The following is an 18,653-nucleotide window of genomic DNA, read 5'->3' on the forward strand; positions in this document are numbered from 1 at the left end:
TTCAAGAAGGCCAAGAAATTCAGGGTTTCTCTCTCAAATGGGAAGATATGTGGTGAACACAGTCAAGGTTTCTCTTTCATATGGGAAGGCATATGGCGAACATGGCATCATCTGTTAGCTTCCTCTCCAAGCTTCCTGCTTCATGAAGCAACCCACAAGGCGTTTTCCTCCTTCATCAACAAAAGTCACTGACTGGTTGATATTCTGCTTCTTGTGGCTGTGTCATCCTTCTCTGCTCTCTCAGAATCAGTGGCTTTCTCTCTTTTTGTTCTCTAGTTTTTCCAAAATGCTTCTTCTTTTAAAGGATTCCAGTAAAGCCGATCAAGACCCACTTGGAATGAATGGAGACACATCTCCACCTAATCAAGTTTAATACCCACTCTTGATTGAGTCACATCTCCATGAAGATAATCTGAGTAAAGTTTCGAACATACAGTACTGAATAGGGATTAGAATAAACACCTGCCTTTACAAAACAGGATTAGGATTTATGAGGCTCACTCTTGTGAAGCTTACGTAGGTAGCAGAGAAGCTTAGACTACCTATAGGCATGCCTAAGAGTTATTTCTGGAGGACCTCTGCTGTTGCTCAGATGTGGCCTCAGTCTCTCTAAGCCTAACTCTGCAAGTGAAATCACTGCCCTCCCCCCTATATGGGACATGACATCCAGGGATGAAAATCTCCCTGGTGACATGGGAGATGACTCCCAGGGATGAATCCAGACCTGGCACTGTGAGATCAACAACTCCATCCTGACCAAAAGGGGGAAAAGAAGTACAATTAATAAAGTATCAGTGGCAGAGAGCGTTCACATGGAGTTCAGAAGCTTCTCTGGAGGGTGCTCTTATACAAGATTCAGGTAGAACTTCCTTGCTACCTATCATAACCTGCCGACCCCCAACCAGGACCATTCCAGCCAATCCTAAAGAATGCCTAGGGCAATATGTAAGATTCCACAAGGGTTCCAGGCACTAGATTAACTTGCCAGAAACCCATAACCTCCAGATGGGTCCCTGGTCCAGGTACGTCCTGAAACCTAGCCTAGCCTCTCCAGAACATCAGATGGTTCCATCTCCCTATCCCATATTAGTGACAGACCCTTCCAATATAAAAAATTTAGAATTGCCATAGCCCATACAACCCTAAAGAGAGGGATAAAGATCAAAGGTGATGCTGGAGTTACACAGAGAAGATAGGATTTAGGAAATGAATATGAATGCTGGATCATTAAATTGATATCTCTTTTAGTCTCCAGTACTTTAGAGCAGCTAGAAGTAAAACCTAAAATTGTGAAATTGTAACACATGTCAAAGTCTGAAATATGTTCTACAACTAATTGTGGTGCTGTGCTATGAAATTTATAGCTTTTTTGTATGTAAGTTATTTTTCACAAAAAAAGAAAGAAAAAAAGTCAATTGTGATGATAAAAAAAATATTTAAGCCCTCTAGCCTCCTCTATTCTGGAGTAGCTAGAAGGAAAAATATGAGAGGATCATATAGTACCCCACGATGAATTCTGGGATCTGTCCTGTAACCACTTGTTGAAGAATGCTTAGAAAACTATTGTTTTTTTATTTCTTTGCTTTGTATATTTGTTATATTATACAATAAAAAAAGTTAAAAAAAAAAAAAAAGGACAAATATTATATAATCTCACTGACAGGAAATATTTAGAACAAGCAAACTCATAGAGTAAGAAGCTCAAATACAGGGGATGGGGTGGGAATAAGGAATAGGGAGTTAATGCTTAAATTGTACATTGTTTGCAAAGTTTTGGTACTTGATTATAGTGATAGCGGCACAACATTACGAGTGTAATTAACGTCACGGATTTATACACTTGAATGTGGTTCAAGGGAAATTTTAGATTGCATATATGTTACTAGAACAATATTTTATAAATCCATGGGACTGTACAATACAAATACTGCTTGTAAAACATGATATATAGTTAACTATAGTTAATAGTACAATTATAAAAGTGTGTTTTCATCAATTGTAACAAATGCCCTCACTAATGCATGGTATTCATATTAGGGTGCTATAGAGGAACCCTGTATTTTGTGTGTGATTTTTCTGTAAACCCACAACTTCTCTACTAAAATAAAATTTAAAAATAGGATTAGGATTAAAATATGGCTTTTCGAACTTGCACAATGGAATTAAATGCAACACAATTCTAATGAAGCATGTAAACATTTAAAAAAAAGAATTTGGCCAGAAGGACATTAAGCAAGACTTTCAGAAATGCATTTCCATAGAGAGTTATTTATGACAGCAGCCAGATTTCAAAGAATGAAGGAGAAAGTCCCTGGAATAGAAAACAGTGGCTCTAGAAAACAAATTTATACATTTATCAGCTAAAGGAAGCAAAAAAATAAATAGGAAGATAAAGGAGAACAGTGTCATGAGAAGGACTTTTCACAATTATAGGAAATCTAAGTATAGATTTAAGGCCAGGGAAAGATGAGAGAAATGGAGAGGAAGATGGTGACATTATTATTAGAGTATACATATTCCTTTCTGGTCCCAGCAAGCCATGACAGGGGCTGGACTCCACTGTTGCCTGCCACAAGCGAGAAGGATGGGCTATGGTAAATGCTGCACAGACAGAGCATTTTACTGGTATTTATCATAATTTATCAGCCTCTTCTTCCCACTTTCTCCCTGGATGCTGGACACTGTTTTACTGGACTCCAGAGTTGCAAAACAGTTGATTCACATAGTTCCTGCCTGTTTTATAGCTATGCTGGAGTGACTGATTCCTGGAGTTCTTACTGCCATCTTCCCATAATTCTCCCCTGTTATTTGCTTTTTTTTTTTTTGTATGCTGTGTGGTGAGGTCACATTTCATTCTTTTTCCATGTGACTATCCCATTATTGCAGTACCATTTGTTGATTTTTGAGGGGGTGGGGGGTGAGGGAAGTGCATGGGCGGGGAATCGAACCAGGATCTCCTACATGGCAAGAGAGAATTCTATCACTGAACTACCTTTGCACCAGCCCTGTCATTTGCTTTTAATTCTATATTTTTAATATACAATTAGAGTTTTTAATTTTCACACACTTAAATTTATTTAGACATGAGTTAAATATTCATATTTTCGTCTAATGCTTTCATTTTTTGAAATCACTTTAAAAATCTAATTGGAATCTACTTTGATCTTGGGATGCATCAAAGCTAAAACCTGATTTTTCTTTTTCCAACAGATAGTTTCCCCTGGCTTGATTAATCTAAGACCTCATTTTTTTTCAGTAGCTTTGACAGTGTTAACTCATGCCTTTTAAAAAACGTTTTCCTCTTAACATCTATGATACTGCTTTTCTGATCTACTCCTTCCTTTCTAACCTTCCCTCCTTTGGTTTGTCTTTTACTCCCTATCCACTAAATATAATTACTATATTTCAGTTCCTGTTCCTCTTTTTCTTTTTCCATAGATTTTCCCTAGGATCTAAAATTCCAAGCTCTCAAAAGCATCTCTGAAAATGAAACCAAAGTAAGAGTAACTGTTCATTGTCTCACTTCCATCCTCTGATATTAAATTATCAACTAGGTGAAGGAGATCTAGAATAACTCCATTTCCCTTCTCATGTCTACTCTTTCTTCTATGTTCTTGTTCTGTGGGTGACACTAGTACCTCCTCAGGCCTCTCTACTTTTCTTCTCTCCTGTGCTTCCTGGAAATCAATTTCTAAGTTCCATCGATTCAACTTTAACATTCTCTCTCTACTCTACCACCACCAGTGCTCCAGATCCAGCGCTCATTATCTCTCAGGGAAATCACTGTAACAACTTCCCAAATAGGTCTTTCCATCTTCACTCACCACTATATAATCCAAACTATATATCAATGACAAAACGATTTTTCCTGTGAAGTTCTGATCATACCAATCCTCTGTTTAAGGATTTTTGAAGACTTCTTCTCTATAGAAAAAGTCCATAAACGTTTAGCTACAAACCAAAATCTCCATCTTGCCCCAATCAACATGATAATAAAAATAACTAACATTTATTAAGGGCTAAGTACATGATATGTACTTAACTAAAGAGCTCAGGCTCTGGATGTAAGGGAGTCAGTCCCAGGTATAAAAGTGCAACTTACACTATTAATTTAGGTAAGTTCCATTCTCTTTCTGAGTCTCAATTTTCCTATCACCGGTAAAAATGAGCAGTAGTAGCTACCTCATTTTCCATAATGGTTTTATAATTTGAGAAATACTAGTGCTTCTAAGCACAGTAGTTCTCAAAGTATAGACACTGGTCCAGCAATATCAGCATTACCCACAAACTTGTTAGAAATGCAAATCTCAGGCCCTACTCCAGACCAAATGAATCAGGAACCAGGAATGAGACATTCCCGCTCCCCACCCACCCCACACACAACCTGTGCTTTAACAAGACCATTAGGTGATTCTAATGTACTCCAAAGTTTCAGAAACAAGACCATATAGAAATAGCGCTGATGGCTTATTTTAATTCCTTAAACAAGTGTGAAGCTAAAACCTGATACAGATTTGAAAACCCAATTTGAAAACTTTTATTCTTTGCCGAATTGCAAATAGCATCATCACCACCATTATCCTTGAAAAGCAAGTATCTATTAATTATGTGCTACTATGGCTTTGGTCCTTTCCCCACAATCTTACAATACTCTGCTTATCTCACCATCACTGCATATATTCAACTGATCTCCTAAGCCTAGATGTTTATGACTAGGACAGAGAATCCTAAAGAACCAAGACACTAGTGATTAGGTCGTTAAGAAATATACAGATCAAAGAGTTAAGAAGATATCATCTAAACAACAAAATCTTGAACACCAAGCACCAACCATCTTGGTACTTCATAAAAATGATAGAAACCACACCAAGAGATATAAAACATTTGGATATGCTATTGGGAAAAGCAAACCAATAAGACTAGATTCATACTACAGATAGTACTTGAATGAAAACAAAAGGTACAACAATCTAAACTTGTTTCGTAAATTTCCTATTTGATAACTATGCAGAGGAAGGAGCAGAAATTCTTGCTCACTGGATAAATGTTGCCTGCCTTATAGTATTTCCTTATATTTGAAATCTACCAATAAAAGCAAAGCAGAAAAGGTAACCACAGCCATAGATTATTGGGTAGTAACATTTACCCATACAACATTTGACAAGTTTCAAAATGCTTTTCAAACCCATAGCACATAAATGAAATCACAAAGAAAGATAGACGACAAAGATTGAGATGGTATAATCTAGGATTACCTAGACTGTATAATGACAGTGACTAAATGTTCAAATTTTAAAAATGTTTTTGCATGAGGAAGAACAAAGGAATGTCATTACTGCAGGGTGCTGAAAATAGATGGTAATTAATATTTTAAAATTTCAACTTACATGTGAGAATAAAGTAAAAAATGTTTATTTGGCACAAAATTTATATTTTGACTAGTGCATTTCCTAATATAACTTATGTAGATAGCTTGGTTGAATAACATAAGTACATGGAACCTTGGGTAAGACATGAGATATTGTTAGTTTGTACAGAGAGATGTCCCAATGAATCCCAGAGTGATTTGATCAGTGAGCGGAAAAGTATTTGCAAAGTCCCCTTTGGGGAATGGTGAGAATGGGGGAAAATTCAACTTCCCCAAGTTGAAATCTTGATATTCTCACAAGCAGTGTGGACAACCAATGCTATAGGCTGAGCCCCCAGTCTTGGGGTTTGTTCATATGAAACTTAACCCCACAAAGGATAGGTCAAGTCTACTTAAAATTAGGCCTCAGAGTCATCCCCAAGAGAACCTCTTTTGTTGCTCAGATGTGGCCTCTCTCTCCAGCCAACACAACAAGCAAACTCACCACCCTCCCCCATCTACGTGGGACATGACTCCCAGGGGTGTGGACCTTCCTGGCAACGTGGGACAGAAATCTGAGAATGAACTCAGACTCAGCATCAAGGGATTGAGAAAAACCCTAGAATGAGCTGAGACTCAGCATCAAGGGATTGAGAAAATCCTCTGGACCAAAAGGGGAAAGCGTGAAATGAGACAAAGTGTCAATGGCTGAGAGATCCCAAACAGAGTCGAGAGGTTATCCTGGAGGTTATTCTTATGCATTAAGTAGATATCACCTTGTTATCCAAGAGGAAATGGAGAGGCTGGAGGGAACTTCCTGAAAATGTAGAGCTGTGTTCCAGTAGCCATGTTTCTTGATGATGATTGTATAATGGTGTAGCTTTCACAGTGTGACTGTGTGATTGTGAAAACCTTGTGTCTGATGCTCCTTTTATCTACCTTGTCAACAGATGAATACAACATATGGAATAAAAATAAATAATAGGGGGAACAAATGTTAAAATAGATTTAGTTTGAAATGCTAGTGATCAATGAAAGGGAGGAGTAAGGGGTATGGTGCGTATGGTCTTTTTTTCTGTTTTCGTTTTATTTTTTCTGTTGTCTTTTTGTTTCTTTTTCTGAATTGATGCAAATGTTCTAAGAAACGATCAGGATGATGAATCTGCAGCTATGTGATGATATTGTGAATTACTGATTATATATGTAGAATTGAATAATCACCTATTGGGAATGTTTGTGTTTCTTTCTGTAACTTTTTTTAATTAAAAAAAAATCTTCTCTTAAACATGATACTAAAATAGACACAAGGGACACAGTTTAGTTTTCTTCCATTCTACAGAGAGATTTACAAAATTTAAACAACCTACTGCTTTTTAATCACAGTGAGAAATAAAAGTAGTAATTGTTTTCTGTACAAGAGGTCACTGCACCTCAAAATTGTACCTCTTGTGAGATTAATATGAGACAGTTCTGTGTCACAAGACTGACTCTATGAAGGCAGGTCTTTCTTTAGATAAGACACAACAGCTTTATAAACTTTTACTTTCTGAAAAGACCTTGAGTTTTTTTTGTTTTGTTTTTTACTTTTCATTACAAAAAATTCCACTTAGTACAAAAATAAACTACAACAACACAGTCCTGTGTACCTATTGACCTAGTTTCAACAACCATCAAATTTTGGTCTATTTGCTTCACCTACCCTTCTTTACAGAATCTGATGTTGTAATACACAATCTTTCTGGATATGTTTCCCTTATCTTCTGTGACACAGCTTTTCTGGTTCTTTTCCTTCTCGTCTGATTATTCCTTCTTTGGGGCAAAGGATACAATGAATTTTATAACCACTGCTCTTGACTTACTATTTTAAGAACAGGATCATTTTTCCTAGTTGTTTTTCCCTTTACCATGTTTTTCAAGATAACCAATAAACAAAGTTTAAATCATCACAACCTACAGCTTTCAACATTTTGGGCCATAGACCTAAAGGAAGACAGGCAAATCAACTCAAAGAGTTGAACCTAAGCTAAGAGCAAACAGCAAGTACAAATCTATGCTTTCTAATGAAGGCCCAGAAGATACCAGAGTTAGTAGTGGCCTTCACACATACACAAAGATATATCCCAGCTTTCCATGAAAAGAAGCTTAACAGCCCAGTGATTTCCCTGGAATGCTGAACTCCCCATCTTTGGAAAGGCATTGACATATTCACCCTGCAAAAGCTGAAGGAAGTAGCAGTGATTTAGGTTTCCCTGGCCTACTCCCCACAGCAGCAGTTAGACAGGTTAAGAATCTCGAATCTTTTGTATTTCCCTTTTTACATTTTAAGCCCTCAATTCTTTTTGACATTCATTTATTCTGAGATCAATTCAAACTTGAAATTCTAAGATGTTTCTTTTTAAATTCTTCCTATCTCTTTCTGCATTCAATGGTAAGTTAGTGGAGTAAACTCTTACCTAGTTTCATCCTTGGGTCTGGAACCATCATCGTTCTGTGAAGCACCTTTAATATCAATAAAATTTAAAGAGAGTGAGTTTCAAGGGAGTGGTTTTCAACTTTTTTCTCAACTTACTAGGGAAGCAAAGCCTTTTATTAAATCATTCTAGTGAAGAGCACACTTTAATTTAGTTAAAATTCCAAGGTGATACCTTAGAAAGTAAAACGACAAATGTTTATATAGTTGAAATAAGAAGTTTTATCAAACTTCTATGCATATGCTTATATTAGGTAAGAAATGTTAATTATTCAAGGCATATTGGTCATATTCTACCTCTGCTTTTTTGAAATATATATATGTTTGATTCTAATTCAAACTTAATTCTTTTTACTTTATCGTTTGTATCCAAATACCTTGCAAAAAAGAACTAGTAGGGTGATCAATAAAATATATTCTGAACACTGAAAAACAAGTAACACCTCTTTTAAAAGGGGACAGAAAAATAGCTTAACAGGAAGGCACAAATAGTTTTCAAAATAGCCAAAGTGAATTCCATAATGTTCACACTTTATTCAGATTTTACTCATGGGAAATATCTCATGGACTCAGCCATAGGTTGCTTATTATGAAAGTGTTAAGAGAGAAGCTGCTAGAATCAAGCACATTAATAGCAAAAAAGCAGATAGAGAAGAAGGAAAAATTATAAAATGTAGAAACAGGAACTCAAGTTTAACAATGTAGGTTCATTTATTAAAAGAACAATATCTTTTGAATATAAATGTTTTAAACAGTGAAATCATCACAATATTAGCTCAGAACATAGTGGAATAATTCATAAAAACGATGCTGAGTTACATATAAGCACTTTAAAAAACATCAGCTATTTTTATTGTTACTGGACAAAGGTGGTGGATCTTTCGCCCTTTGCACTCAAATGACCGATTCCTGAGAACCAGGGGTTTCAAAGAGACAAAAAGTTTATTGCTAGGTGTGAAGCTGGAGATAAGATGGTCTTTTAAGCCCAAAAATCTGTCTTCAGAGTTTAAGGGGTTCAAGGTTTTTATGAATTCACACAAGGGGAGATAAAGTTGTCACCTTTATAATAGTGTATACACAAGACTTAGATTAGGGTAGAATAAACATTACAATAAAGTATTAACAAGGGTGAGACTAGGCTAGAATAATCATTATAGTTGTAAGTATGAGACTAGTTCAGTTTCAGTAATTTCAGGTACAGAAAGAAAAAAACATCTATATAATGATTCAACAACCATAATTATTCCTTAAATCTTAATTTCTCGGTTACATTATTGTTTCTCAAAAATTACATCTCACTAGTAAAAAGTCTAACAAGGGCCTATTGGCTCAATATTTATTCACTTCAAAACAGAGCTGGAGGGGTTCAAGGGTAGTTCAGTGGTAGAATTCTCACCTACCATGAGGGAGATCCAGTTTGATTCCTGACCATGTACTTCCCAAAATAAACAAACAAGCAAAACAAAACAAAAAAAGAATTCAAAAATGGTGCTGCAATAATGGGATATTCACATGGAAAAGGAATGAAATATGACCCCCATCATACAGCATACCAAGAAACAAAACAAAACAAAAACTGAATGGAAAGGATGCTGTCTGCCCTGAACTGCAGGGAGGAAGCGGTTTCGGGGGCCACTGGAGGTCACCATGACTACCGAGATTGCTATGCCTAGCCAATGATGCAGATGCTCAAGGATCCTTAATTCAAGGTACAAAGCTGATGTCAAAGGAAAACCCTGTGAGGACCACTACACATTGCAGCATTCTAACCAAATACGTTCATCACATTGGCAGGATTTCATCCAGTTCTTCAAAGTGGGAAAACAATTAGGAGCATTTCCTATATCAGTACTAACAATAGGAGACTTCAGAACAAGGTCTCTGGGAAATTTAAGCGGGGGTGGGGGGGTGGGAGTGACACAGTTTCTCACAGAACCTGCACCTCTGTAAGATGCATTGCTCAGACAGAGAATGCACCAATCCCAGTTATGTTAGAGGACGGTTGATGGAAGTGAATGAAAACATTCTCTATAAGCCATCTATTCTTCAAGAGAAGCCATCAACTGAGGGCCATATTGCAGTTGTGTCACCCAAATTTGAAGAAAATAAAAGCATCACAGAAGGGTTACTGACACAAAAGCAATATGAGGAAGTCGTGGTGAAACGCATTAATGCTACCACAGCTGTGTCATGAGGATTAAGATGGAGTAAGAAGTGGCGTGGGAGTATTATATTTAACTGGCCTGAACAGTCAATGCACTGAAGAAGAACAGATCTGTGAAGCATATGTCATACCCAGCCATTCTCAAGGGAGTGAGCCTTCACTTAGTCTAGTTTGCACTTTTTGTCTTGCGTAACAAGCGTGGTTTCCCTTTTCATCTTCTACTTCCCAGAACCCTGACCATTTCCCATGTACTCTGTTCCTCTCTCATGTCTCTCTAACAAGGGACAAGCAAGGAATGTTTCTATAATTTTTTTTAAGTACTTTGAGGAAAATTTGGAAAACAAAGAAAAGTTTTAAGAAGTAAAGCAAAAGTATTTTACCCATCATCCTATAACCCAAAAGTAAAGACATATTTTGGCATTAAAAAAAAAAAAGTGAAACCTTAAGTATGAAATTTATAGCATAAATTAGATTTATGCTTCTGACCTTAGAATAGTTAAAAAAGCAAAAGCAAAGCCAAAAAAAAAAAAACTTGCTTAGACAAACTGGACATTTATACAACGAATGTCTAGGAAGAAAACAACGGTTGGATTTAGTGCACAAAGAACAAATATACTGGTTCTTGAAAAGTATCCCCAATCTGGTGCAAGGTTCAGGGTAGAATTCTCACCTGCCATGTGGGAGACCCAGGCTCAATTCCTGGCCCGTGCACTTCCTCTCATACACCCCGCACCCCCCGCACCCCAAAATTCAACAAATGGTGCTGTGAAAACAGGATAGTCACATGGAAAAAGAATGAAATGTGACCTCCACCATACAGTATACAAGAAAATAGTATTTCTAATCCAAATTTTCTCAAGCAAAATTGACCAGCTTTCTAAACGCACACTTTTATCCAAGGAAAATTTGGAAGAAGATCTAAGAGAGCTCTTCTATGCATGAGCTAGATAATCAAAAGGCCATTCAAAGCACAGAACAGCTAGAGTTCCTAAACAAAGTGATCTAACACATTGTTTCTATGGCTTGGGAGCCTAGAAATCTCAAAAAACCAACAAGCAAACAAGTGAACTGAAACTAGAGCAAGAAGAGGGTACAACAAACAAATGTGAAATACGAGGTTACCCTAAGGGCTAAGAAGAAGGCATAAAACCCTAACCAAAACCATTCCTGTTAAACCTAAAGAACACCTAGGGTTCTACCCAAGATTCTACAAGTTTCATGCACTAAAACTACTTTCCAGAAACCTACAACCTCCAAATGGGTTTCTAGGTCAGGTAAGTCCTGAAAGCCAGGGGGGCCAGCCTCTCCAAGAACATCAACTAGTTCCATCCCTCTATCCCATATTATCAACACAGTTTTCCAACATGAAAAAGTTAGAAAGGGCAGATCCCAAATACCCCTAAAGTTTGGGAGAAGGATCAAAGGGGAAGGAGTTATAACAAAAAAAAAATAGGTTTTAACAAATGCATATGACTGCTGAATATACTATATTGATATTTCTTTTAGTCCCCAGTGTCTTGGAGCAGTTAGAAAGAAAAACCTAAAATTGTGGAACTTTGACCTATACCAAACTCCAAAATTTGTTCTATAACCACTTTTTACAAAGTACTTTGAAATGTATTGCTTTTTTGTATATATATATTTTACAATAAAAAATGTTTTTATTTAAAAGGCATAACTGAAGAAGTGAAAAATACAATAAAGCTAAAAATGCATGTACAATTATAACCCCAGCACTTATAATCCCAAGAATATATCCTACAGAGTTCTTTGAGCCTGGATTACTAATATCACAATGGCAAAAACTAGAATCAAGCGAAATGTTCTTTGACATCAAAATAGACAAAGTGTGGTATTTTCACCCAACAGATTGTTATACAGTGTGCTGGTTTGAAAGGATGTATGTCCCCTAGAAAAGCCATGTTTTAATCAAAATCCCATTCCATAAAGGCAAAATAATCCCTATCCAATACTGTATCTTTGATACTGTAATCAGATCATCTCCCTGGTGATGTGATTTAGTCAAAAAGAGTGGTGATTAAACTGGATTAGGTGATGACGTGTCTCCACCCATTTGGGTGGGTCTTGATTTACTGGAGTCCTACAAATGAGGAAACATTTTGGAGAATGGGAGATTTGGAGACAGCAGAGAATGCTGCAGCACCATGAAGCAGAGCATCCACAAGCCAGCGACCTTTGGAGATGAAGAAGGAAAATACCTCCTGGGGAGCTTCATGAAACCAGAAGCCAGGAGAGAAGAAGCTAGCAGATGACGCCGTGTTCGCCATGTGTCCTTCCAGATGAGAGAGGAACCCTGACCATATTCACCATGTGCCTTTCCAGATGAGAGAGAAACTCTGACTGTGCTTGCCATGTGCCCTTCCACTTAAGAGAGAAACCCTGAACTTCATCGGCCTTCTTGAACCAAGGTGTCTTTCCCTGGATGCCTTTGATTGGACATTTCTATAGACTTGTTGTAATTGGGACATTTTCTCAGCCTTAGAACTGTAAACTAGCAACTCATTAAATTCCCCTTTTTAAAAGCCATTCCGTTTTCGGTATATTGCATTCTGGCAGCTAGCAAACTAGAACACACAGCAATGGAAATAAATAAGCTATCAAGAAAATAATATGGAGGAATTTAAAACACAACACATATCTTCATAAAGCTTAAGAAAAAGCAAAATTAATAGAATATTTAGGGAAACATACATATGTGATAATTTTTTTTAAAAAAAAGCAAGTTAATGATAAATATAGAATTCAAAATATAATAGTGGTTATCTTAAGGGGAGTGCTAAAGAATGATAAGTAAGAAAACACAGGTGGATGCAATGATATTAATCTAGTTTTTAAGCTGCGTGGTAGTTTCATGGGTGCTCATTTTATTGTGAGCTGCTTTAAAACTCACATATACTAAAACATACATACTATACATTATACATTACTTATATGAGAATATAAATCAAAGTACTTTGTAAATTGTAAAAATAAATTAAGAATACAGTCAGGTCTTGGTTGAAACCAACAGTGACCATATATAATAGCTGCAGTACTTTGATTTTTAAATTAGTTCTGGTAAAAACAAGATATAAGCATAAAAGTGGGGCGGTACAATGGTGGCTTAGTAGCAGAATTCTTGTTGGTCATGCCAGAGACCCAGGTTTGATTCCCAGTGCCTGTCCATATAGGAAAGAAAAAAAAAAGCATGAAAACATGGAAAGGGAATTTTATTGGCTTTTTAGGGAAGATAAGTTAGTTCATATTCTGAGCATATACAGAAAACTGTTTATATGTTAAGTGAATTTTTTAAAAATACCATAACAGCAAAGCTTCTCTCTATAAGATAACTGATTGATACCCAGACTTAGTTAAGACCAAGTAATTTCATTTAATACTTGGTAAAACAAAAAATTTAGGCTAGTTTCTTAGAATTTATTATGTGGCAAGATTATAACTGTATCCACACACATGAAAATGTCTATCTACTCTGAAATTAAAATCCTTTAAAATTAGGGGAAATAAAGATCTCTAGCTTTAAAAAAGCTTAAGAATTATGTGGGAAGGAAAAACCATGCTGAATAAATTTTGCTTTGCTTGAAAAGGTTTACTTATATAACCACTATTTATAGAAAATTTACCCACCAAAAAAGGATGAATGAAAAACTTGTTTAGACAGGATGTAAGTACCGAAAGAGATAATGCCGTCTCATCAGAAAAATCTTAATACATAACAAGCTATTATTTGATAGCTTTTAATACAATTCAGACTGGCTTCAATCTCTCTTTTTTTTTTTTAATTTTTTGGTTTCTTTTTATAAAAATTATTTTTAAGTTAACTCAGAATATTAAATCTATGAGAACAAATTTCTTTTAAGAATTATCTTAAGTGTTCTTCTAAAAAAACTTTACACCAAACATGTAAAACATTTTTTCAGGGAAAATAACCCTAAAAATTGGTGACAGCAGAAAAATACTGGTGTGAATACAAAAGGAATTCCCCCCCCCAGTTTTCATCAAATCAAACAATGTTCATGTCTCTGAAAATTCTATTTTAGTGTGAAATTCTAATTTTCACCTCTGGCTTACAAAGTTACAGAAACGGAATCAAAGGACAAAACAGTACATAAACATGCTTATGAGCTAAAGTGGGTTTTGTCTGCTTACAATCATTCATGATTTGATTTAAAGTCTCTAGGTTTTTAAGTCAGACACCAAAAATACATTGGAAAGAAAAGGTAATGTCAACAAATACTTATATTTAAATTTGGTATTAGGAATATTTAAACTGTCTGAGTCTTACTTTCTTTATCTGCAAAACGCAGGTGATGCCTTACAAAGAGCTATGATGGCACGCTGGTTTGAAACTGTTATACACCACAGAAAAGACATGTTCTTTTTCCTAATACAATCTTGTGGGAGCAGACTTATTGTTTGGGTGGGATCCTTTCGATTAAATTATTTCCATGGAGATGTGACCCACAAAATTATGGGTGGAATAGCTGGTTTCCCCAGAGATCTGTCTCTGCCCATTCAAAGTAGGTCTTAATCTGCATACTGGAGTCCTTTAAAGGTAAACCTTTTGGAAAAAGCTTCAGAGCTGACACAGATACAGATGTGTAGAGATGCAGAAAGAAAACTCTGGGGAAGCTGTTTGAAACTAGAAGCCAAAGGATCAGCAGATGCCAGCCATGTCATAGTGCCTTCCCAGCTGACAGAGGTGTTCTGGACACCACTGGCTTTTCCTGAGTCAAAGTATCTTTCTTAGGATGTCTTAGTTTTTGTTTTTTGTTTTTTTTTTAATTAATTAAAGAAAAAAAAAAGAAATTAACACAATATTTAGAAATCATTCCCTTCTACAAGTTTGGACATTTTTATGCCACTGGAACTTAAACTTGTAACTTAATAAATCCCCTATATAAAAGCCAATCCATTTATGCATATTACACTCCAGCAGTTTAAGGAAACCAAAATACATGGTTAAATGAGAATATATATAAACACACCAAGCACAGTGCCTGACATGGTAAACATTTAACGAATGGGAGCTACTGCATGTGACTACTCCAATTCTAAATTATTACAATTCCCAGTTAAACACTTCTAAAGAACCAAGTTAAATTCTCATGTCAACTACTCTAATTGAGAAGAAAACTGGTGACAGAAATGGTCAATTCTACAGGAAATAAACAGTAAAGTAGTAAGCATTTACAAGCATACCTTAGAGAGATTGAGGGTTCGGTTTCAGACCAATGCAATAAAGTGAATATTGTAATAAAGCAAGCCACACAAATTTTTTGGTTTCCCAGTGCAAAATAAAAATTACATTTACACTATATTGCAGTCTATTAAGTATGCAATACCATTATGTCTAAAAAAGGTGTAAATACCTTAATTAAAATGTGACACAGAAACATGAAGTGAACACATTATGGGAAAAATGGTGCCTACAGAATTGCCACAAACCAACAATTTGTAAAAATGCAGTATCTGTGAAGCACAATATAGTGAAGCACAATAAAACAAGGTATGCCTCGATGCAGTCTAGATTCTATTCTGAAAGACTGAGACTGACATGTCTTACTTTTGTTAATAATTAAATATTTCGCATTATAATAACGTCAACTTCTAGGGAAAAAGCATTCAGGAAGCTATAAATACTGAGATTTAAGGCAATAATCAATCTAATTTAACTTGTATTTTATCTGTCAGATCTTGAACTTAGAGAAACATAACTTTTCTTACTCCTTTGAACAGTAGTTAATTAAAATGGAACCATCAACTCTGAAACATTATTACTATTTCAAAAATTTCTCCCCACCCTTACTAAATCTCACAGAATCAATTTGGGAGACACACAGACCTATCTTGAAATTTGACTATTAAAAAAAACTCATGCATTTCATACCATATACAAAAATGGACTCAAAATAGAACAATGACCTAAATTTAAGAATTATATTTGAAAATATAGGAAACCATCTTCAGGACCTTGTATTAGGCAGTGGATTCTTAAGACTCTACACCAAAATCACAAGTAATAAAAGAACAGAATATAAATTGGATTTCATCAAAATTAACTTTTGTGCATCTACAGACATTATCACGTAAATCAAAAGAAAACCAACAGAATAGGAAAAAATATTAGGAAATTATCTGGTAAGGGTTTAATATTCAGAATATACAAAGAACTCCTCCAACCCAACAACAAAAGGATCACCTAATTAAAAATGGATAAGGAAAACAACAAAAGAAGGGTGAAGGACTTAAGTAGACATTTCTCCAAAGAAGATACACAGTCAAAAATCACACAAAAAGGTAAATATTTTCAACATGCTGCAATGTTGACATTCATTTGTTCTCCCTTCATGAAAAACATCACTGTCAACTCTAGGTATTTCTGAATTATACCATCTCAGTCTTTATCCTCTATCATTCCTTCTGATATCATACATGCCCCCAGTATGTATACAGGAAAAACTATAATCAATGCAAGCTAGGGCTTATAGTCAACAATAACATTATAATATGCTTTCACTGAAGTAGCAAAGATATTATGCCAAAACTAAATGTCAACAAGTGCAGGATATGGGGGAGGGATATGGATTCTTTGTGGAAGAAAAGGAAATGTCTTCAAATAGATTACGGTGATGAAGGCACTTAGGTTGGATTGCATGATGTGAGAATAAAAGTATTTAAAAATGAACAGAGAGAAACAAATACTAGAGAAAATGTGGAGAAAAAAATGTCCTATTCACTGTTAGTAGGGAAGCTGAGAGGTGCAACCCTTATGGAGGACAGTGTGGTAGTTTAACAGGAGGCTAGGAGTGGGGTTGCCATGTGATCCTGAAAACCCCTTGCTAGGTATATACCTGGAGAAACTGAGAGTGGGGACACAAATGGACATTTGCACATTGTTGTCTAATTGCAATGGATGGAGGAAGCCTAAAGGTACAACCACTGAGGAACCGAAGGAGGAAATCTGGCGCATACATACAATCAATTACCAAGGGGCTGCAAGAAGGAATGAAGTTGTAAGGCATGCAACTAGGTAAATGAATCTTAAGGACAATATGTTGAATGAAATGTCAGAAACAAAAAGAAAAATATTATCAGGCCTCACTCATACATACTCTATAATATACAAACTCAGAGAACTGAAGTCAAGAGCATGGGTTATCAGGATGGAGTTTATTATAAGGGCCCTAGATTGTAAGCCCTTACAGCAGTCACATATATTCAGGAGCTACAATTCTTATTTCTAAATTCTGAGATACTAAGCTGTTTGTATATAACCTCATCATTCCCAGAAACTGTTGGTAATTATGTGACACCTGACACTCTGAGTTAGAGCACAGAAGTTATGCAAGTCACCATTATCCCATACAGAAATTGTTAAAAAAAAAAAAGATGGAAAAGTGATCAAACTTTGACTAGAGAAATGAACGAAGTTGATTGGATAGGACAATGGTAAGTCAGAACATAGGGTAAATAATTTAAAACTTAATAATTAAGTTAAAACTTAATCTTAATTATTAAAACTTAATAATCCATAATTTAAAACTTTCACTTCTGGGTGAGACCAAATGGAGAGATGTTTATTTGGTGAGAAACTTACATTTCGGGTAATGCATTACGTAATTTAATTTGCATGGTCAATTTGTTCAAATACCATAATTACATGTAATCTTGAATAGGGCACGAGATTTTGTTGGTTCGTACAGATCAGTGTGATGCCCCAATATATCACAGAGTAATTTAGGCAAAGAATAAAAAGAAGTTTTTTCAAAGACCCTTGGGAACCAGGGAGAAAGGAAGAAATATTCAATTTCCACATTATAGAGAATCTTGATATTCTCACATGCAGTGGGGACAACCAATTTAATAGGCTGAGCCCTCAATCTTGGGATTCGCCCTTATGTAACTTCTTCCCTGTAAAGAAGCTAAGAATATTTATAATTATGCCTAAAAGTCACACCCAGAGAACCTCTTTTGTTGCTCAGATGCAGTCTCTCTAAGCTAACTCAGCAGGTAAACTCACTGCCACCCCCCCCATGTGGTTCATGACTCCCAGGATGAGCGCAGACCTAGCATAAGCTCAGACCCAGCATGATAAGATTGAGACAGTTTTCATGACTAAAAGGGGGAAGAGAGAAATGAGACAAATTTCAGTGACTGAGAGATTTCAGAGTTCACCTCTATCCTGGAGGGTATTCATAGGCATTATGCAGATATCCCTTTTAGTTTATGGTTCCTTGGAATGGCTGGAGGGAAGTACCTAATACTGCTGAGCTATGCTGCACTCTTGATTCCTGAAAACAACTACATAACCATAAAACTTGTACAATGTGACCACATGATTGTGAAAACCTTGTGCCTAATGTTCCTTCTATCCAGGGTGTGGACAGATGAGTAAAAACATAAAGATAAAAATAAATAAATAATAGTGGAGAATAAGGAGGTAAAAAAAATTGGGGTAGACTGTGATACTACAAGGAGGCATAATGGGTATGGGGTATATGATTTTTTTCTTTTATCTTTTCATTTCTTTTTCTGGGGAGATGCAAATGTTCTAAAAATTATCATGGTGATGAATATGCAACTATGTGATGATATTGTGAGCCACTGATTATACAGAATGTATAGACTGTATGTGTGTGAAGATTTCTCAG

The 18,653-nt window shown here is 35.9% G+C and overlaps 1 protein-coding gene and 1 pseudogene across 3 annotated transcripts in view; one reads left to right on the forward strand and one right to left on the reverse strand.

Moving 5' to 3' along the window:
• Positions 1-18,653, reverse strand: part of ITCH (itchy E3 ubiquitin protein ligase) — a 237,554-nt gene that overhangs the window by 97,029 nt on the left and 121,872 nt on the right. For all 3 annotated transcript variants that reach the window (XM_077110773.1, XM_077110787.1, XM_077110780.1), the window contains one exon: positions 7,801-7,846. In XM_077110773.1, coding sequence (XP_076966888.1) covers positions 7,801-7,846 — 46 coding nt within the window. The remainder of the gene's footprint in view (positions 1-7,800; positions 7,847-18,653) is intronic.
• LOC143678170 (protein Abitram pseudogene) lies at positions 8,983-10,011 on the forward strand (annotated as a pseudogene).

Source organism: Tamandua tetradactyla, chromosome 1, assembly GCF_023851605.1.
Source record: "Tamandua tetradactyla isolate mTamTet1 chromosome 1, mTamTet1.pri, whole genome shotgun sequence".
In the NCBI taxonomy this organism is placed as follows: domain Eukaryota; kingdom Metazoa; phylum Chordata; class Mammalia; order Pilosa; family Myrmecophagidae; genus Tamandua; species Tamandua tetradactyla.